General features: G+C 38.1%; 1 protein-coding gene across 4 annotated transcripts in view; it reads right to left on the bottom strand.

The window, feature by feature from the left end:
- The window catches only part of LOC101829548 (phospholipid scramblase 1), a 36,719-nt gene that overhangs the window by 9,193 nt on the left and 4,527 nt on the right, over positions 1–22,999 (bottom strand). For 3 of the 4 annotated variants that reach the window (XM_040740031.1, XM_040740030.1, XM_040740033.1), the window contains 2 exons: positions 2,888–3,011; positions 2,566–2,787 (listed from right to left, as the gene is read on the bottom strand). In XM_040740031.1, coding sequence (XP_040595965.1) covers positions 2,566–2,622 — 57 coding nt within the window. In that variant the 5' untranslated portion in view covers positions 2,623–2,787; positions 2,888–3,011. The remainder of the gene's footprint in view (positions 1–2,565; positions 2,788–2,887; positions 3,012–22,999) is intronic. The other variant, XM_040740032.1, reaches the window with a different exon arrangement.

Raw genomic sequence — 22,999 nt, 5'->3', positions numbered from 1 at the left:
TTTGGCTTCATGAGAGACCATTGGTTGACTGTCAATCTTCTTTCCTATGCTACTGGAGGGAATCTTGTTCAGAGCGACTTCACCATGCCTGTGTGTGGAGTGTACTCATTACTTTCCTTCTAGCACTTTTAGAGCATCAGCTCTTTATTATCCCTCATCCACACTCTTGGCAGGATTGCAAAGGAATGCATACACAATGAAAGTCAATCTGGAAGTTTTGCAAAAGATGGAAAATAAAACGTCCATATGTCCCAGCTATGTCACTTCTGCATGAACTCAAAGGACTTTATGTTTTATTACAGAGATGTCTGTACACATATGGTCACTGCTGCTCTATTCAAAATAGTTAAGAAACAGAATCATCCTAGATGTCCAATAACTAATGCTGTAAAATGAAAATGCAGTACATGCACAAAATGGAATTTTATCCATCTGTAAAGAAAATTGAAACAAGAAAATTTGAAGGTGAATTGATGGAACTGGAAAATATCATAGCCAGTGAGGCTAGATCTAACTTGGAAAATCAAGCACCATGTGTTCTCTCTCAAATGTGGCTAGGTTTGAATCTTTATGTATGCGTTTATTTAAATTATACTGTCTGCAGAAACCCCACTGGAACAAGAGGGGCTATGGGTAATGAAAGGGCCTCAAAGGAAACTGAGGAAGGTAGCAGACATGTGATATGAAAGCTGAAGGAATACTGGGAATGGCAACTTTTAAACAAGGGTAAGGGGTTGAGGAGGACAGGGGGTGCAGAAATAGGGTTAACAAAATTTAAGGATGTATGAAGAATCCATATCACAACTTACTAATTTATAAGCTTCATAACTTAAAACTGTCAGAATGGATGTACCATGCATTGGTAGATAATGCTTTATCCCAGAATCCATGGGTTATTAGATTAAAATCCAAGTGCCAGGTGTGGAACATTTCCCTAGGAATTAGTGTTCAAGAAGGTCCCAAAGGTTCCCCAGACTCTACAGGCTATGGCCATTGTCATTGATCTCCTACTACAAACTTTGGTTCCAGAACTCAAGGAAATCCTACTTTACCTGAGCTAGAAGTTTCCTTCTTGCTGCTGGACTTCTAGTGGTTTGTGGACTTCATACCTTGTATACTATAATACTGCTGAAATAGTGGCACAACTCTTGCAGAGGTAAACAACTGATTTTTTATTAGATCTGAAGTCTGACAGATGGAAATTCATGCCTTGAATCAGGGACCAGATCAAAGTCCCATGGTTCATAGGCACCAGTGATGAGCCTATTACTTTTATCTTACTAAGTGGACATATGATCAAACAGCCTCCAAAATATCTATATTTGTATTCACATAATAGTGCTGCCATCAGTCTTGATCAAAGACACTTCTCTTTGCAGTGAATGTTGAATTAATGCAGAGATCCACCACTGGCCAAGGTGCTGAAAACAAGAGATTGATGAGTGCTTAGTAAAACGCAGCACTCATATCCCCATGTCACCCACTCCAAGGCTCACAGAACATCACAGAAGATGGGGCAGAAAGAATGAGCCACAAATGAAAAGAGGCATTTGAAATACTGTCTTACAGATATGAACTCATAGTAACAGTGTTTCTCTGCATAGAAGCTACACAAGACTGAGTTGGTAAACACTTAGACACAGATAATAAAGAGACTCATGGTGCTCAACACTCCTCTGAGAACTATTGTTGGTCTCAGGTTCTCAGAATTCTGGGGGAAGGAAATCATTATCCTTAGTGATTTAACTACTAATGCCTTACCTATGTACCAGTGGATAGTGCAATACTCAGGTCCATGGGTAGCCCTATTTGAACTCAGGGATTTTCAAACAATCAAATATATAGCCGGGTGGTGTTGGTGGATGCCTTTAATCCCACAACTCAGGAGGCAGAGGCAGGTGGATCTCTGTGAGTTCGAGACCAGCCTGAGTCGACAAGAGCTAGTTCCAGGACAGCCTCCAAAGTCACAGAGAAACCCTGTCTCGAAAAAGCAAAACAGACACACACATACACACACACACACACACACACACACACACAGGAAAGTGAGATGAGGAATTAGTTGGCAAACAGTTGTCAGGGTAGGAATGAGGATAAGAGAAGGTAGCTGGATTAATATGACTAGAATTTCATTGTAGACACATATGGAATTGTCAAATAATAAGTTAAGGAAGAATATATTATATATTATGCTTATAAAAAAGCCTAGAAACCTGTGCTACATATATACTAGCATTTGACCATTATCATAAATCACTTCCAAGGTAATACAATAAGGCATTCAAACTTTACTTCAGGAATAATACAAATCCATAGAAATCAGTGATTCATTTTAGAATGCATAGTCATGGTTTGTGGGTTATGACATAATATCTAGAGTTAGAGTACTGAAGTAAATAGATTATGAGGAATTCAAAACAGGGCAGATTAGGGCTTTAAGTGGTACCCTTTGTCAAAAATAGCAGTGTTTACTGTCTCTAACTTTTATGAACCACAGTGATTGCTTACCCACGAGTAAACTGGAAGCATGGCCCTGTTATGAATATTTTATATATTTGAACTTACTTGAATTAAATATTCCAATCCAGGTGGCAGTTCAGAGGCGGTGGGGCTGGAATCCATGGGGTCACAGCAGGTTAATCTGGCTGATGAGATTCTGCCTGACTTTGGGTAATAAAAAAATCTGGGCCTTCATCTGCATAGATGGATGGTTGGACTTGGCAGCGGGTCCTGAGCAACCAGAATGTCCAGAAGTTCCCAAAACAGGAGCCAGTCAAATGATTGTTACTGCACACAAAAATGGAATGACCAATACTTTCTGAATTATCCTAAATACAGGTAAGCTGGCATTTCAACTCTAGTATCTATGAACTTTAAAGTGTGTTACCTATTTTTTAAAGCTATTTCCATGAAGTTTATGGGATTTCATATCTTCTCCTAATTTTGAGGGTGCTGGCTGTGAAGAGTCTTTTGGCTCTGGAGAAAATTCCCCCAAATTGAAATATCCCTACCTGGAAGGAAAAGGGGAATTCATAAGCCTCAGGAAGTAAACAAATCTAACTGATGAGAGAAAGCAGAAATATACAACAGGCAAGAGGCCTCTCCCCAAGGGTAAAGGATCAGTTATCAAAGCCTCTGTGGAGAGGCTTTGCTGCCATTTGAGCTGAGCTGTCTGCAAGTTGTGCTGAGAACTGTAGGGATAACTCACAATATACCACTTGTGAGTTATCAATCAACCAGGATGGGATGGGCTTTTTCATGCTGCAGTTGCCTAAGAAACATCCATGTTCCTCCTATAAGGAACCTTTCACACACACACATCTGTAAAAGTCCTCAAATTGGACTTTGTTGGATTTGTTACTTTGGTGTGTTAACAGTGCCCTTGAGTAATAAGACATCTGTTCAAAGCTCCCTGGAAAAAGTTAAGACAACACCCTTACCATTCAAACTTGAATGTAAAATATGTGAGACAAAACTCACAAATGACTAGAGTTGTTTATATGAAGATTTTGGAGTGAGTTCATGAAATGGGATGTTAATGAGAAAACCAAAACATAGAATGTAAACTACCATTTCTAGGACCAAAGCATCCTTTGAAAAAGAATAACTTAGAAACCTGAACAACAGTGTCCCAAATATATATATATATATATATATATATATATATATATATATCAACACAGGAAAGTTTTCTACTGAAGTAATATTTGTCCAGGTCTGGAGTCATTTGACTATTTTCCGCAACTTGAGAAGTGTGGCACTGAAACATGGTACGTAGAAGCCAGGGATGCCATCACTGTTCCCTTGTGCCCAGGGTGGCTCACTTGAATATAAAGAATGCTCTATTGCTAATATTACAGTTCTATATGCAGTAATATGTATGAGTGCAATTAAGTTTCACAGGCTTTTTTTTATAGTTCGTAGAAGAGCAGTTTCTAGGCTCCATAACACAATAGCACTGATAGCTGTGGGGAGAACCCAATATTCAGAATAGGCAACGCATTTAAGTAGAATACTGATGAAGGAAATCCACATGTCATTAAAAGCAGGGCTTAGCTAAAAGAAAATATACAAGTGCCTCATAAACACGGCTTTTATTGTCAATTCCCTCTAAATAAATGAACATTTATAGATGATCTATGATGTGATTGAATTGGTTGCACGATGAAGAGAAACAATTATCAAGAAGATAATTTGCACTTAAGCAGCTTACAATTAACTTCCAAGAGAAAGAAAATGTTTCCAAAATAAAGTTTTCAGACACAAAGCAGCTATTTTAGATAGATATAGCGTAAATGGAGATGAAAGTGCCAGAAGCTTTGTGAGATGCTATAGTGACAAACAGTGGAGAAGGAAGGGGAGAAAAGTGAAACCCCTGATTTAGGATGGGAATTTGACAGGCTTACCAAGAGAGATGCCCAAAGAAGAATAAAGAGCTCTGTCAGGGACACAACAAGACACAATTTACCTCTGGAAGTCCTTTGTAAGGAGTTCTGACTTGATTCTAAGTTTGCTTGGCGGGCAAAAAGGAACTCTGGGGAGAAGGATGAGTTCAGGACATCATTTATTTCTTAACAATGCTGAGCATTCAAATTTCCATTGTTAAAAATAAACTGAAATGATGCCCTTTAACAAAACTAATACACATACCTGAGAATGAACAAGTTAACAATTTGATGCTATAGGGAGGAGACAAAAACAGAACAGTACAACAAAGAAAAACACCCTCCTAAACCACACTTGAGAAAGTTCTGGAGAAGACCAGACGTGAGCTCTAAAACTGCACATTCACATCTTCCATTTAGTCTAGACTTGGGTCTTCATCATCATTCTCATGCCGTTTGTTGGAAGGACTTCAGAAGCTATTGGCCAGCCTGTGATGGTGATGCCACTTTTAATGAACCAACAGGGCAGAAATTCAAGAGGGAATACCTTGAACCTAAAACCACTAAGCAAATACTACAGCCGTCACAGTCTACACATCTAAAGGAATCTGTTGTCCCACTTCTCAGCATTAGTACTGGGCCCCTGGGATGGTCTAGCATGATAACCGCAAGACATCAGACTGTGGTTGTGTCTGGAATACAAGAACCTGGTCTGTTCAACTGCAGCAACCATGAGGTCTGACATGGTTGCACAGGCAGATCTTTATAGTGAAATGCCTGCCTCAAATTCTCATATTTACCTGTTCTGTTTTCAGGGACCATTCTCTTTTGCATAGAAATCCCCAGAAGAAAACGGAATGGCTTCTAAACAGTGCTTACTTGTTCTTGCTTGCTTGCTTTCTTCCTACTTTTTAAACCTTAAACCTTAAGTTACACGTTGATGAGGAACAGTACCTTCTGGCAAAACAACTGGAAAAAAACTTTCAGTTCTTATCACTACACTAGTATCATTTTCCTATATTTTACACAATTATAACATTACACATGCACACACACATGTGAGTGTGTGTACATGTGTGTGTGTTTATAAAAATGCACGAGGCTGAACATGGCTAAAGTATATGCTAAATATGAAAGAAATGGTCTTTATGAAACCTGGCACTATGTACAATCATTCTATGTCAATGAATGGAAACTTTAATAAAAATGATATAAGTTCTGCTGCTATTTGACCTTTAGGCTGCTTCTCAAAGGAAATAGGAATACAGATTAGAAGAAGATACAGATACCAGTCATGATTACATGATGGAATGTTGTGAAACAATAGTTACTTCTTCCTTGCTTTGTTAGGGGTGTGTGTGTGTGTATGGTCTCTTTTCTCTATTAACCTCTTAGGTTGTAACATATGGTACATTGATTATATATCATGGTGCTGGAGCATTTTTATTGCATGTCATAGTACTTATGTCATCACATATCAAGTAGAAGAAGAAGCTGCAGGACTTTACACACTTGTAGAGAAGAATGAGAGCTTTACCAGTTCTACTTGGATAGCTGCTTAATCACTGTTCTAGTTTGCTTTCTGTTGCTGTGATAAACAACATGATCTAATGCAACTTGGGGAAGAAAGAATCTATTTGCCTTATATGTCCTGATGACAGCCCATCACTGATGGAAGACAGAGCGAAATGCAAGCAGGCAGCATGGAAGAAGGCTGCTTTCTGCCTTCGCTATTTTTTATTTGTTTGTTTTTGGCTAGCTTAGATACATTTCTTATACAGCCCAGGCATACCTGCCAATGGATGGAACCACCCTCAGTGGTTTAGGACTCCAGCAACAAAGAAATTTGTAAGGGACTGGAGAGATGGCTCAGGGTTTAACAGCACTGACTGCTTTTTTAGAGGACCTAGGTTCACTTCCCAGCACCCACATGGTGGCTCACAACTGCCTATAATTCCAGTTCCAGAGGACTTGACACCCTTGCAAAGCACCAATGCATATAAAATAAAAATTAATAAATTAAAAAAGAAATTTGTAAATATCTCCTCATAGGTCAATAGGGTGGAAGCAGTTCTTCAACAGAGGTTTTCTCTACAGGTAACTCTATTGTGTCAACTTGACACAAACTTTCTAGCACAGTTGACCCCTTGTAAACTTGAAAACACAAATGCTTCAGAGTTCAGCCATGTTTCCTTTCTTGTTTGCCCTCCAGATCTCATGTTAAAATCACCAATAAAGCACAGCCCCCTGGAACTCACTCAAGATCTTATGGGCTCTAAAGGGCTTTGGTAGCCCCACCAGTCCTACACTCATATCTGCATCACACAGCTTTTCTTGTAGGTTCAGGCTCGCACTGCTCCACAGCTGCGTCTGTCTTTGGTGCATGATCTACTGTCTCCAATATGCTAGTGTCTCTACTGCAGCTGAGAATGTATCTTTACCAACAGCGTATCAGCCCCCAATGGTGCCAAGTCTAAGCTTTTCTTTTCTTTTTTTGTTTTTGTTGTTGTTGTTGTTTTGTTTTTCGAGACAGGGTTTCTCTGTATTGTTTTGTAGGCTGTCCTGGAACTCACTCTGTAGACCAGGCTGGCCACGAACTCACAGAGACCCACCTGTGTCTGCCTCCTATGTGCTGGGATTAAAGGCGTGCGCCACCAATGCCCGGCCTAGTCTAAGCTTTTCTTAATGATCCCTTTATGACTTTCAAAACCAGACCATATGGGTGACTCTTACACATTATAAGATTCAACTTCCAGCTTGAGATGTATCCTTGGACCCATCAATGAACCACAGATTATGTGCACTGACCTTGAAGAAATGCTTCCCAGATTTCACTTTAGTGATACTGGTCTCTTATTAATCACAGTTGATTTTGAGCCACAGCTAATCACCATCAATTGTCCCACTTAAGCAAGTTTTGTGCTGGTCACTTTTTAGTCATAGTCAATTAGATACTATCTTACCAGAAACCAAAGATTCTTGGTTCAAATTATCATATGACCAGCTCTCATAGTCTTTTTGGGATTCTCAATATTGCTTCAGGAACTTTATGATCCAGGCCTCTAGCGTCTGTGGTGATACAAGCATTGTCTTCTACAGTTCCAGTAATAGCTTATAATGCTCTGAACTCTCAATGGCTTTTCCAGCCCAAAGTTCCAAAATTCTCTGCTTTTTCCCATAATACATTCTAAGGCATAAAAGTCTGGGCAGGTTCATCACATCAATATGCTATTCTCTAGTAACAACTTCCGTCACACTTTACTTCCTGCTGCTGTGATAAACAATATGACTCAGAAAAACTTGTGAAAGAAAGGGGTTGTTTGTTCTACACATTCTGATCACAGACCATCATTGAGGGATGTCAGGGCAAGAATTCTGGCAAAGGCAGGAAACATGGAGGAAAACTGCTTACTGGCCTATTTTATTTGAATTACCCTGCTACCTTTCTTATACATTAAGACTCACGTGCACAGGAATGGTACCAACTCACAGCGGTTCTGGTCTTCCCACCTCCATCAGTAATCAGCCAGTCAATCATTCAATAATAAATGCTGCATACACATGGCCATAGGCCAATATAATAGAGATGATTCTGATTAAAGTTCTGTTTTCAGGAGACTCTAGTTTGTGTCATAGGGAGACAACTAATGCCTTTTTTGAAAATTAAATTATAAAGTAGATGTATGAGCTGAGCAATGGTGGCTCACACCTGTAATCCCAGCACTCGGGAGGCAGAGCCAGGTGGATCTCTAGGAGTTTGAGGCCAGCCTGGTCCACAGAAGGAGTTTCAGGACAGGTAGCAAAGCTACACAGAGAAATACTGTCTCAAAAAAATTATGTTTGACTCATAGTAGTTAACTTTATGTGTCCACTTAATTGATAGGGTGTGTCCTTCTGTATGCTGTGAATATGTTTCTCTGATTGGTTGACGAATAAAGCTGTTTTGGTCAATGGACAGGCAGGATTTAGCCAGGAAATGCAAACAGGGATAGTGAAAGATAGTAGGCAGAGTCAGAGAGACGCCAGGTAGCTGCTGAGGAAGCAAGGGACCTGGGCATCATTAGTAAGCCAAGACCACATGGAGATGCATAGATTAATAGAAATGGGTTAATAATTAAGAGAGATCTAGCCAATAAGAAGTCTGAAAATAGGCCAAAGAGTTTGTAAGTAATATAAGCCTCTGTGACTAAAAGTTTGGGGCAGCAGGCAGGGCAGAAACTTCTGTCTACACAGCATACTCAAACCATACTTCAGTCTTGATGTGTCTAGAAAATGTTTCAAAATGAGATGAGCATTTGAATCTGTGAACTGAATAGGTGGTTTCCCCACCCTACATAAATAGGCTTTCTCTACTCTCTTTAGAGTATAGTAGGGAAGAGAAGTCTCTGCTACTTTGGGGGAGGGTTAGAAAACAAGTGTTCTGCTTTTAATGCTCCTGGATCTGGGGTGAACCCAAAATGGGCTTAGTTTCACTGGTTCTCTGGATTCTTGGATTGAATTATACAATGGAATGCTTTTGATTTCCACTTTAGAATTAACTTTGAGTCTTTAACTTTGTGTAAAAATCAATCTGTAACTTTGTATAGTTTTAAAATTATAATTACTTATTTTTAGGGTGTGTGAGGTGTGTGTGGTGTGTGTGTGTGTGTGTGTGTGTGTGTGTGCCTGTGTGCATGTGTGCATGTATGTATGTGAGTTTGGGTTACTCACGTGTGTATGTGTGAACAAATGCTCGTACCAAAAGGTATCTGTGAATTTCAGATGAGGATTTTTGATAATCAGTCTTTCTCTTCAGCATACGTGCCCTAGGAACCAAACCTAGGTCATCAGGCATGAAACCTACGTGTTGAACCATCTCTGCAGCCCAACGTCATAGCTCTAGCTACATATTTCCCATTGCTCTTTTTCTCTAGAGAAATCTGACTAATTCAGTGGATCTATTCCAAGACACAGCATTACATGGTTGGAGCAATGATTCGACTGTGTTATAGTTGAATTAATTAAACATAACTAGACAATTTCTTCCCCATTCTTTTCTTTTAAAAACGCCAAAAAGACACAAAAAGCATTTATATTTTACTTTAAAAATAAAAACACATGTCTAAACTCCATAAATGAGTGAGTACGTACTACGTTTCTCTTTTTGTGACTGGGTTACCTCACTCAGGATGTGCCATCCATTTAGGTAACCTATGGGGCCTTGGCTAGTATTTATCCCTGGCGTACAAATAGACTTTGAGTGCCCATGCCACAATACAGGATGCTCTTTCAGCCAGGACTCTTGGGGGAGGGCCTAGGCCCTGTCCTGGATGAAATGACAGTCACTAGAGATTCACCATGGAGGGCCTCACCCTCCCTGGGGATCGGAGAGGAGATTGGGTGAGGGACTGGGTGACCTGGTGGAGAGGGCAGGGGAGGAGGGGAGGGAGAGGAAGCTAGGATTGACATGTGAAACAAGCTTGTTTCTAACTTAAATAAAAAAAAATAAAAAATAAATAGATTAAAAACACATGAACAAAGCTATGTTAACAAATTCACACTATACAATTTGCCATAAAAATGATAACTATCTAGGACATACACAGAATTTCACATCAGAATTTGATTAGCATGAGCTTTTTCTAACAGCTGAGTGAAGTTCTAGGAGAGAGAAGTGTCACACCTGATACACATTTAACATTTATGGACACCCTTTTTGAAATCATTCCACCAGAAAACACAAATCCTCTTTGTTGCTGGTCCATTTACTCACTATGACCCTTTACTGCAATCTGGAAGAAGAAACTGCAGTTAGCAGACAAAGCTGGCCTCCCAAATTATACTGCGGCAGGATTTTGAAAGACAGGACATCTTGTGGGGATTTGAGAATGAGAAGGAGATATTAACCACAGGTTCTGGCTGACACCTCTTTCCAGCTGTAACAGTAAGAATTTGAGCACAGTTAGCAAGTGCGTATGGCCTTTCCTACTTTTTCAAACCTAAACCCAACAATTGTCTAGGAATATCACTAGAGACACCCTTGATACAATACCATGACTGAAAGGAACTTAGAGAAGAAAGTGTTTATTTAGGCTTATAGTTCTATACAGTCCATCACAGGAGGAAGGGCAGGAGCAAGAGGACAATCTGATGCTGATGGAGATAAGTGATCACATTCCATCAGCACACAAGAAACAGAGAGGAAGAGAAAACAGTAGGAAGCAGAGAGAACAGGAAGTGCGGCTAGGCTGTCAAATTTCAAAATCCTCCTCAGTGATGTACTTCCTCCAGCCTCCACTTCCTAAAGGTTCTAGAACATTCCCAAACAGTTCCACCAGCTAGGTACCAAGTGTTCAAACATATGAACCTATGAAAGATATTTCACATTCAAATTATAACACAAGATTAATACTTACACACTCATAACATATAACTATGCATGTGTGGGTTATGCGTGCATATGCACAAATTGTGTAAGAGTATGTCAAGTGACAGAAAACATAAAAACCAAAGTACTTCAGTTAATTAACAATATTTCATTTTCATATGGCTAATTTTGTTTTTGCAAATGTTTAGAAAAAAATTGTTTCTTGGAATCAAGTTGATATGGTTAGGAGAGTAAATTGAAATTCAAGACTTTCAGTCTTACCTATAAAAGACAGTCCTGGCACATGAGCTGCTGAAGCCAGCGGATTATGAGTTCAAGGCCTATCTCCAACACAGACAGTAAATCAAATACCTTAAAGAGAGACATTAATAATCTTTCGGGAGAGTGGGTGAGGTGAAAGTTTCTTTTGATTGTGAGTTCATGAATCATCTTCATTCTCTTGGTTGGAGAGTTGCTCAGTATCAAGTAACTTTCTTGTTCTAGCCTTTGCTTGCTTCTACGTCAGTGGGAGAGGGAGCAACTCAGAGTAGGGAGAGGGCACAGTGGGTCAGCGAGACCTCTCATGACCCACAGCAAGCAGGGGAGAGAGTTACACGTGCTGAAGAACAGCTGTGTGTTTATTTCTTTGGTTTGCTCGCTAGTTTTGGAAAACATTTAGCCAATTAGTGTATGAGCTATTGCTTTACTCAACACCGAGTGAAAATACTATACAAAGCTGGCTGTGACTGGTTCTTACCATGTTTGTCCTGTTTTCTTGAACCTAAAATATAGATTTTATTTTTTTTTTTGCAGGCCCACTGTCTTACAAGCTACACCTCAGTTACAGTCCTCTCCATCACAGCACTTTTGATTCGAACTTTTTCAGGTCAGTGAGCTGTGCTCTGCAGGGCATGGTGGTCTACATGGTCTGCTTTTAACTCTGCCCTTGAATATGGGCCCTAAATTCCTTTTTTTTTTTTGAGCTAGGTAGCAAACCCAATCTAAGGGTGAATATTCAAGGAGGAGGCCTATAAAACAGCTTAAGCTCCTCCATTCATCCATCATTTAATTATTTCCAGCATCCTTTAAGAGATTCTGGATGTCTTCTCCTGGGTGTTTAGTCCCATCTCGGTGGAGAGCAGGAGGCAGTGTGCCTACTCCATCTCTCCTGGGTCTGGAACCTTTCCTGCATTTTTGGAGTTCCTATTTCACTTGTACTATACTGCCCATTATACATGCTTGAACTGTATACACGCATGTACTAAGAACTATGCACAAATATATATATATAATAAGGATTTATTACAATTCACACGAATTGGAAATACTTGACAGTTGTAGAAATTTTTATTTCATGGCTTATATTTGGGGTGAATGTTACATATACAGGGGGAAGAATTTCAAAGAATCAACACAATTGTTTTTAAAATAGTTCAGACTTGGGGGAGGAGAGATGGCTTCTTGGTGAATAGTTCGTAGTGCTCTTGAGGAAGACATGAGTACAATTCCTAACCCTGCAGAAGGCATCTCTCAAGTGTCTGTGCTATAGCACCAAGGGATCAAACATCCTCTTTTGGCTTCTGCAGACACTCACATACATGCATGTTCTCTCTCTCTCTCTCTTTCCTCTCCTCCTTCTCTCTCTCTCTCTCTCTCTCTCTCTCTCTCTCTCTCTCTCTCTCTCTCTCTCTCTCTCTCTCTCTCTCTCTCTCTCTCTCTCTCTCTCTCTCTCCTCTCTCTTTCTCTCTCTATCTCTCTCTCTCTGTCTCTCTCTCTCTGTCTCTCTCTGTCTCTCTCATACACACACACACACACACACACACACACACACACACACACACACACGGTATTTCAAATGCCAATGTTCTTATAAGTGTAAATATGATTTCTGTCCACTAGATGGCTCAGGGTAAACTTTCACTATACTCTTTCATTTTGTACCAGATTAAACTGGTTCTGCCATTCTACCTCAGATTCTTTCACTGTGATCTCATTTCTTTAGCACTGATAAGGAAGTATAAAGATATTAGAATGAAGATAGAGTGCCTAGTGTATTTCCTGACCCAGCAAAAGTACTTGGTGACTGTCATCGCTGGCATAATTAAAGATGTGCGCAGGACTCTTAGGCATATATCCAAAAGATGCCCATCCATATAACAAAGATGTCTGTTCCACTATGTTCATAGCAGCTTTATTTGTAATAGCCAGAACTTGGAAGCAACCTAGATGTCCCTCACCCGAAGAGTGGATAGAGAAAATGTGGTACATCTACACAATGGAGTACTATTCAGCAGAAAAAAATAATGGAATCATGAGATTCGCAGGCAAATGGATGACACTAGAAGAAACCATCCTGAGTGAGGTAACCCAGTCACAAAAAGAGAAACATGGCATGTACTCTCTCATATATGGATTTTAGACATAGATCTGGGGAGTGCCAGCCTACAATCCTATGGCCAGAGAGTCTGGGAAACAGAAACTTCATTTACTGGCTGGTTAAGTACTGAGCTGAACTCAAGAAAGCCAGTATCAGAGAGGGAGGACTGATGATCAAAGGGATTAAGACTGGGCTGGTTGAACCCCCAGAAACAGCTGACCAGACAAAGGTTAACTCTTGAGTCCCAGGCATCAGCCTGGGAATCCAGCATGGGACTGATCAAGAACCCCTGAATCTGGGTGTCAGTGAGGAGGCCTAGGTAATTTATTGAGCCTTGGACAGCAGATCAGTACCCATCCCAAGTATACACACGATCTCTGGACTCCCATAGAACAATGTGAGGTGCACTCTCACCCTGAACTCTTGGGGAAGGGTCTAGGCCCTGCCCTATATGAAATGACAGACTATGGACACCCCATGGAGGGCCTCACCCTCCCTGGGGGAATGAGGGGATAACGGGGGAGGGGATGGGGGGGAGGGCACGGGAGGAGGGGAGGGAAAGGGAGAGGGACCTCGTACTGACTTGTGAGGCAACCTTGTTTCTTATCTAAATTTAAAATGGAAAATAAAAAAATATTTAAAAAAAACCAAAAAAAAAAAAAAGAAAGATGTGCGCAGGGATTTGTTTATTCTTTTCTTACGCCCTTACTATTTTTGACCCATGCATGTTTTGAATGGGTATTTGCTCTACACTAAATCAGATTTTGTTTTACTGTGGAAAAATTCAATTATATGGCATCTTAAGGAATGTGCTTATACCTTTAGAAAGCTGCACCCAAGATATTCACCACCTGGAAACTTTGCTCAGTGTCATTTGAATAATGCTATCTACAGTTTTTCTTTTGGGTAGAATGATAATCAGATTTTGAGATGCTTATGCAGTTCCACTTACTGTAATCGAAACGATTCGTGAGTTAGATCTGCTGGGTCTTCTCGGATGTCAGCTTCTGGTGAGATGCTACCTCTGTCTTCTGCTGTTCTGTGCTCATTGGATGCGTTGACTCCTCCCATGGTGGAGGACAGATATGAACAATTGCCCTTTCTCTTATTTATTAGTTTACTTTATTTTGTCCTTTGACATGCGGCCTAGTTAGAATTCAGTGGCTGAATTCTGTAAATGAACTGATGTTAATCAGTCTGAAGAATCAAGCTTAGACATTTTCAAATTCCCTTTCCAGCTTAAAAAAATTGCCTCCTTAGGAGTTTTGAGCCCATATTTACACAAATTGTAATAGGTGCAGTCAGGTTAATCATTTCAGGATCTAGTGGCTATTATTCAGAATCAGAGGGGGTAACAAAATATATTACTTAGATTATATAATTCCTATTTCTATGGGGTTTATTTTATTTCTACCCAGGGTATCAAGGTAAATAATAAATTACCAAACATATATATTTTTTTCCAGGAAGTTCATCACAGTTGGCTTTCATTGGGAAAATAATGTTCAGATTTCCTGCATAAGCAAGAACTATGAAATATAACATGAAACAATTTAAAAGGACCACTGGTCTAATGTTGGGAAATACAACTATAAACTGGTGCTTGAAAGGACACACTGGAATGAATGAATAATGAATGAAAAAAACAATATGTTTACGCTGGCTACCTGTAGGTTCCTATTTTAAACTAGTGGTGACCTTTAAAAACTGTGTGAAAGTTAAACTTTTTGTCCCTTGTTTGTGATTAAATGTTAGGAATTTGACTTTTGAAATCTGCTATGTATATTTTGGAAAATTGGAAGAACCCTCTATCTTATTTTCCACAATGACTGTAGTAAATAGTATCTACACATAGAGGGTGCAAGGATTCCCTTCTTTGTAGTCCTCACCACCTGCCATCTTCAGTCTTCTGGATAAGAACTCCTCTTGACCTGCTATGGTAACATCTCAGTGTGCTTTTAATTATCATTCTCTTGCTGGATACTGGGAGTGATGCTAGCCCCATAGAATTAACTGCGAGGAGTTTCAGCCCTCTCAGATTTCTGTTTAAGAACTGCTGTTATTTTTTAAGAGATATAAAGATAGGATAATATTTCATTATATGTACATGTTTGTATAATGAGTAATACTTTATATGAACATGTACAAAATTCCCAAGAATAAACTTCATTTAGAAATTTTAGAAAATTTGCCTTGGAACCATCAGGTCCTTAGTTTCTCTTTGCCAAGAATTGATTCAGATTGCTAATGTTACCAGCCTATTCTGATGTTTACATCCTTCCTTCTCCTTTGATTTGTATAAGTCAAACCTGTCCAGAATTTTAACCATCACTTCTATGTTTTCCAGTTTGTCAGCACACAGGTATTTTTTAGCACTACCTAATAATTGTTTTTATTTCTGTGATATTGGTTTCAATGTCTACATTTCATATTTAATTTTATTTATTTGAGACTTTTTTCCATTTATTATGGTATCCCTCCCAGGTCCTCCCCACTGCCTTTAATGTAGATCCACCTCCTTTCTGTCTCTCATTAGAAAACAAACTGGCTTCTAAGGGATAACAACAAAATAAAGGAGGTAAACCCAAAACTAATACATGGGAATAGGACAAAACAAACATATAGAAGGAAAGGAGCCCAAGAAACAGCACAAGAAGCAGTGATAGACTCAGAAACACACTTGTTCACACATTCAGGAATCTCATAAAAACACTAAACTAGGAGCCATAATATATGCAAATGACTTATAGGATAAAAGAGAGATATGTGCACACATATGAATACATAATATAAAATAAAATATGTATAATAAAATATAAAAAACACATTTTTTAAATGTCCTGGTACAATAGTTTGTGACAAGATAAGATGCCATTGAGTTCATTTTCTGTTGGCCTGACTTGAGAGTAGTTTGTTTCCCTAGCGAGTCTCGTTTCGAGAAAACTAGATTTTCTTTTGCGAGTGGCTTTCAATTGGCAATGGCTTCTGGGTTAGGGATGGAGTGTGTATCCACTGTGAGGCTTTCTTTTCTTTTATCTTGGTGAGTGTAACGAAAGATTTGTCAATTTTGTTTATTTTTCCAAAAGCCTAGGTTTTAAATTCATATTCTATTTTCAGTATTTACTTCTCATATTTTGGCTTTTATCTGTTATTTCTTTCCTGTTACTAATTTGGGATTTGATTTATCATTTGTTATCTAGTTCTTTGAAAGGCATTAAATATGTTCTTTATCTGGAATCTTTCTATTTTTGATACAGGAAGTTACTATTATACACTTTCCTCAGTAGGAACTTGCTGTATCCTGGAAGTTTTGAAATGTATTTTCATTTATTTTGGGAACTTTATACATTAAATCTTGAGTTTTTGGGTGACCAATTGTTCTTTCAAAAATATGGTGTTCAGTCCTCATGCATGTGTAATTTAAAACTTTTTACTTTATTGTTGACTTCTAGTTTTATACATTGTTGTCAAAAAATATCCTGGGTTGTTAAGAAATTAGGTGAATGTCTTAAGGCCTGTTTATGACCTAATATATGCTCTAGTCTAAAGAAAGTTACATATGCTAATGAAAGCCATGTGATCTCTATCTGCTGGCTATAATAAAGGACAGTCTTAACTATTTACAGTAAAGTTTAACAATTTCTTTACTGAAATGTTCTGATCTGTATATTAATCAAAGTAAGATACTAACTTCCTCAGTTATATTTCATTGGAGCATATTTCTCCCTTTAGGGTTAATAGAGTTATTTTACAAAGTTTGGTTGTCTATATTAGATGGACATAGGTTTATATCATATCTTCTTGTTGAGCTAGTAGAGTAGTCCTTGTTTTTTCTTGCAGTTTGACCTGGAAATCAAGCATACATGTAGTTATTTCAGGATTACATTTTCTTTGAAAATCAATTCCCATTCTTGTACTTCATGTATGTGCTTGTATTTTTTAGATATTTTCTTTAATCTGTTAAGGCAGCCTGTGTCTTTTCACTTCACAATTTAATGTTTACATTGAATGTATTATTTACGTATAAAGACTTTTGGGGGGGTAATTTTCTTCTAATTATTAAAGTACTCTTCCTCCTCTTTTACTGCTGTCACATGTGACTTGATGGTTGTGTTGACAACATTTGATACTTTTTATTTATATCCTGTGCATCTTATCTACTGCTGGCATCTTTCAAGTGCTTCTGGGATGTTAATTACCTTTCTTTAGCTTCTAAACATGGGATACTCTCAAGTATCTGTTCTAAGTTTACTTTGCTGATCATGAGTTCTCAGTTTTTTTTAAAGTCACCATTTACCAATTATTACTGAAGGATACTCTTACCCAGCATAGTATTCTCACACAAGTTCTTTCTTTCTTTCTTTCTTTCTTTCTTTCTTTCTTTCTTTCTTTCTTTCTTCCTTCCTTTCATTCTGTTTGTTTGTTTGTCTGTTTCTGTCTCCCTGGTTTTTATGTTTCATGGGTTGCTACATTACAAGGTTGCAGTGACTGACTTGCTGATTACCAGTGTTCTTCCATGGTCACTCATCTCAAAATATATCATATATATTATTTTTTGGATTTTTTAAATAAATTTGGGGCATCTATTTAGCCAACTTAAATCCCCAAGGCATTATGAATTGTGATTTTATATGGAGCCCTTGGATATTTATTTTGATATTTATCCCACAGCATTTTATTAGTACTGATAAATTTTAAGTTAATCATTGATCTTGAACTTTTATACATATTATTTCCAATAAATAATAGTTCACTGTGTATCAAAAATTTTATTGTATTATAAATAGTTATTTGGTCTTTTCTAAAAGTAAAGCAGTAATCTAAAATCATGACAATCTTTTGTCTTCTATCAAATATGCCCATTTAGTCCTTTATTCCTACCCTGTTTACTATTTAGAACTTAAAAAATTATAGAACAGTATTATCCTTTGACTATGCTTCTGTATTATATTCTTCCCTTAACAGGGATGACTGTGATGTATAAGTGTGCATGATGTTTTCCTATGAATTTTATTGTAATCTAAAGTTGCTTTCTCAGAAATATTATCTAGAAGAGCAGTATAAAATTAACAGATAATAATCTTCTGAAATGAAAACATGTTTCTTCTAGCTTTAATTATGAATGGAAAATTCATACTATTTCCAAACACGGGATCTTCAGTTTTTTTTCTTGTAAATTTTAACTCCAGCAGGAGTAACTGTGTCTAAGGAAATCAGGAGTAAACACTGGAATTTTCCTTTTCTAAGCAGAATTCTTTGAACTTAATTTTAAGTTATTTCCCTCTTATCATATTTTCTTTTTCTTTTTTTTTCTTTTTTTTTAAAGATTTATTTATTATGTATACAGCATTCTCCTTGCATATATGCCTCCAGGTCAGACAGGGTACCAGATCTCATTATAGATGGTTGTAAGCCACCATGTGGTTGCTGGGAATTGAACTCAGGACCTCTAGAAGAACAGTCAGCGCTCTTAACCTCTGAGCCATCTCTCCAGCCCCATATTTTCTTTTTCTACCCCTTACAATGACCTTAGTGAAAAGATATTTTTTTATTTAAGTTAGAAACATGCATGCTTCAAATGTCAATCCCAGCTCTCCCCCTTGTCCCTCCATCAGCCCCACCCTCCCACCCCCAGCCCAATCCCCACATCGTTCCCCAAGGAGGGTAAGGCCCTCCTTGGGGGGATCTCCAGAGTCTGTCATTTCTCCAGGGCAGGACCTAGGTCCTTCCCCATGTGTCCAGATTGAGAGAGCATCCCTCCATGTGGAATGGGCTCCCAAAATTCATTTGTATGCCATGGTGAACACTAATCTACTAACCAAGGCCCCAGAGATTTCTGAGACCTCCTCACTGACACTATATTCATGGAGTCTGGATCAGTCCCCTGTTGGTCTTTTAGCCAGTCTGGGGTTCAAGAGCTCCCCCCTTGTCCAGTCAGCTGTCTTTGTGGGTTTCACCAGCAAGGTCTTGACCCCTTTGCTCATCACTCCTCCATCTCTGTCACTGGGTTCCCACATCTGACTGAGGGCTGATTTCCAAAATATATGAAGAACTCAAGAAGCTAGCCTGAAACACCAAAAAACTCCAATTAAACAGTGGAGTACAGAACTAAATAAAGAATTCTCAGTAGAGGACTCTAAAAAGTGCTCGACATCGTTAGCCATTAGGGAAATGCAAATCAAAACAATGCTGAGATACCATCTCACACCTGTCAGAATGGCTAAAATCAAAAACCCCAATGGCAGTTTATGCTAGAGAGGATGTGGACAGAGGTGAACACTCTTCCATTGCTTGTGGGAATGCCAAGTCGAAAAGCCACCTTGGAAATAAGTATGGCAGTTTCTCCATAAAATGGGAATCAGTCTACCTCAAGATCCAGAAGTTCTGCTCTTAGGCATATACCCAAAGAACACGCATTCATACAACAAGGAAATCTGTTCAGCTATGTTCATAGCAGCATTATTTGTAATAACCAGAACCTGGAAGCAACCTAGATGTCCCTCAACTGAAGAATAGATAAAGAAAATGTGGTACATTTACAGTCAGTGGAGAAAAACAATGAAATCTTGAAATTTGCATGCAAATGGATAGCACTGAGTGAGGTAACCAAGTCACAGAAAGATAAACTCACTCATATATGGATATTAGACATAGGTCCTGAAGAGCTTAAGTTCTACCCTTTAGAAACACTTGTTCACCTGTTTGTCAGTCTCTCCCTTACACTGGCAACAGCAATGCTAGTCTACAGTCTATATATAGCTTGGAACATTTAAACTCCAATAAAAGTGTAATTACCACCCAAACAACCATTTCTAATTAACTCTGGGTTGCACTGAACATGGGGTCTTCAGGTACTTTCCCAAGATTAGCTGCATCTGCATTGTTTGAGCTAGGTCTTGTCTCTTTACATTTTATTTTCACAATGTTGTTACATTTTATGTTCACAATTTCCCTCCAACTTAATTATTTCCTAAAGCACCAACACTACCAGATGAGATTAAAAATGAAACAAATATAAGGAGAACAAATGTAAAATAGCTTGCAGTCTGTCCCACATTTGTACTTTAATTTCCTTCACAAAGTGTGCATCATCCTTTCACGATCTTCGTGAATTCCTGACATCTTCCTCCATACTCCCCTTGCCATTCTCTATTCCACACTATCTGTCCTAGAACACTTAGGACACTGAAGCAGGTCTTGGATGGTTTTTGACACAAACATAGACATATGGGTGGGGGAGGGGCTCTTAAATGTGAAATGTCTGTATCCAGATTGCCTATAGGCAAGACTGGGGGAATTCCTTGATTAACTATCCCACGATTGCTTCTGCCTCACCTGTGCAGGTGGGGTTTACAAGAAAGCAAACTGACCAGTAAGTAGCATTCCTCTGTGACTTCTGCTGCATGTTTTGCCCTGATTTCCCATAGTGATAGAGTATGACCTGAGAGCTGTGAAACACCTGATTGATGCCCAAGAAAACACGAACATAAGACTGAATGAAATGACAAGGAAAATACAGGATTTAAACAATAAACTAAGTAAAGAGATGCAAATGTTTAAGCAAACTCAAACTGAAAGATAAGATTGAAAACCCAAGATGAAATGAAAATTTAATTGGAAAAAACTCAATAACAGAATTTAAAAACTCAGGGTAAAGCCTTACAAGTAGAATGGACTGAATAAAAGTAAAATATAGTGTGAAGAGATGCCTTTTTCTTTGCCAGCAGCTTTGTTTTTCCCCCTGCCAATTGCCTGGGCTCTGCCGTGTTGTAGTCCCCAAATAACACACAAGACGCTGTATTAATTATGAAGCTGTTGGCCTTGTTTGTTTCTTACTGGCTAGCTCTGACTTAAGTATTTACCCCATAATTGTTAATCTAAGTATTTCTCTTACCGGAGAAGTTTCCGGTCTTCTTACCCCTATGGAGGTTCCATCTTGACTCACTGTGTTTCTCCTACCCAGAGTCCTCCTCAACTCCTAGTCCCACCTATCTTGCTTCCCTATTGGCCAACAGTGCTTTATTGACATATACACAGGACTTCCCCCATCAATATAGGACTCAAGCACAAATTATAAGAGTTAGATGACATAAGCAAAGAAAACATTCTTTTAAAACACAGGAAAGGAATATACAGGAACTGTGTGACAACTAAAAAAAACACAAATATTAAAGCTATAGGCAGAGATGAAAGAGAAGAATTCCAGGTCAATAGACAGACCATATCTTCAATAATATCATAAAAGATAATTTCCCCAAATTAAGGAAAGAACTACATATTCTGCTATAAGATGCAGACAGAACACCAAGCTGATAGGATCATAAAAAAACTTCCCCATAGTATATCACAGTTAAAACACTAAACAACACAAATAAAGAGTTGAATGCCTCAAGAGGAAAAAAAGCATGAGTTACACACAAATTAAAATACTGACTGATTTCTCAATAGAAACTTTGAAAGCCAGAAGAGTCTAAAACAATGCTCTCCATGTTCTGAAATACCAAGGATGACCTGGGAAAACTATCTTCGACTGATGAAGGGGAAAGAAAAGCTTTTCATGATACAATAGACTAAAAGAATACATGTTCAGAAAACCAGTCCCACAGAAATATTCAAAGCAACACTTCTAACTGAAGATAGGAATAAGTTGAGCAAAAAGACTATGGGAAGAAAATAAGTCTGTGCTAGAAAGATGGTTCAAAGGTTGAGGACTGGCTGCTTTTCCAGAGGTCCTGAATTCAATTCTCAGTTCCCACATGGTTGGTCACAACTGTCTATAACTATAGTCCTATGAGAGCAAATGCCCCATTCTGGTGTGCAAATATACATACAGATATAAATATACATGCATAAACAGAAAATACAATACATGAATAAATATTTTAAAAAGAAAACAATGAAGCTGTAGTTACTGAAACACAAAGTATGACAAAGAACACAAACAGCAGAATAAATCAGTAAAATGACTGTAATCAAAACTCACCTTTCAGTAATAGCTTAATGGCTTCAACTCTTCAATCAAAAGACAGAGGCTGACTGAATAAGCTAAGAAACAAAAGTTCCCTTTCTGTATTGTATAAGAAATTCATCTTAAGTTTAAGACAGGAACCACTTTAAAGTAAAAGGGTGGAAAAATGTATACAAAGCAAATGGACCATGTAGCAAGCAGAACTGCTGCCCTAATATTTGACAAAATAGACTTCAAACTAAAACTAATCAGAAGAAAGAACAAAGGACACTTCATTCTAATTTTAGGAACATTCAGCCAAGAAGACATTACAATTATGAACCAAACTCTGATGCTTAACATTTGTTTTAGAAATTCCTACTGGAAACAAAGACATAGATTAACCAGCCAAAAAAGTGATGATCTTAATATCCCACTTACTCAGGTAGGCAGGTCATCTGAAAAAATTAATAAATATTACAATTAAATGATATCATACATCAAATATACTTAACATATCTACTGAATATTTTGTCCAAACACCAAGGAGTGCACTTTATATTCAGCATTCCATGCAAAGTTTCTTCATGGAAAATAGATCACATCCAGGTACAAAAAAAAAGCTTATCAAATTTTGAAATGTTGAAATAACTCTATGTATCCAATTTGACCATAATTCAATAAAACTTAAAATAAACAGCAAATAAATCTCCAGTAAGTACACAAACTTATGGAGATTAAACAGTTCATTAGGGAAAACACAAAATCAATAAAGAAATTTAAAAGCTCCTAGAATTAAATGAAAATGAATAAAACAAAACCTCTGGAACACATTAACAGTAGTCCTACCAGGGAAATTTATAGCTCTAAGAGTTTACATTAAAAACTCAAAAGGAATGTAAATAAATGACTTAAGATACAACTCAATTTGGAAAAAATTTCAA

This window comes from Mesocricetus auratus, unplaced genomic scaffold (assembly GCF_017639785.1).
Source record: "Mesocricetus auratus isolate SY011 unplaced genomic scaffold, BCM_Maur_2.0 Super-Scaffold_100691, whole genome shotgun sequence".
NCBI classification, from domain to species: Eukaryota; Metazoa; Chordata; class Mammalia; order Rodentia; family Cricetidae; genus Mesocricetus; species Mesocricetus auratus.
This window is presented reverse-complemented; position numbering and strand designations above follow the sequence as displayed.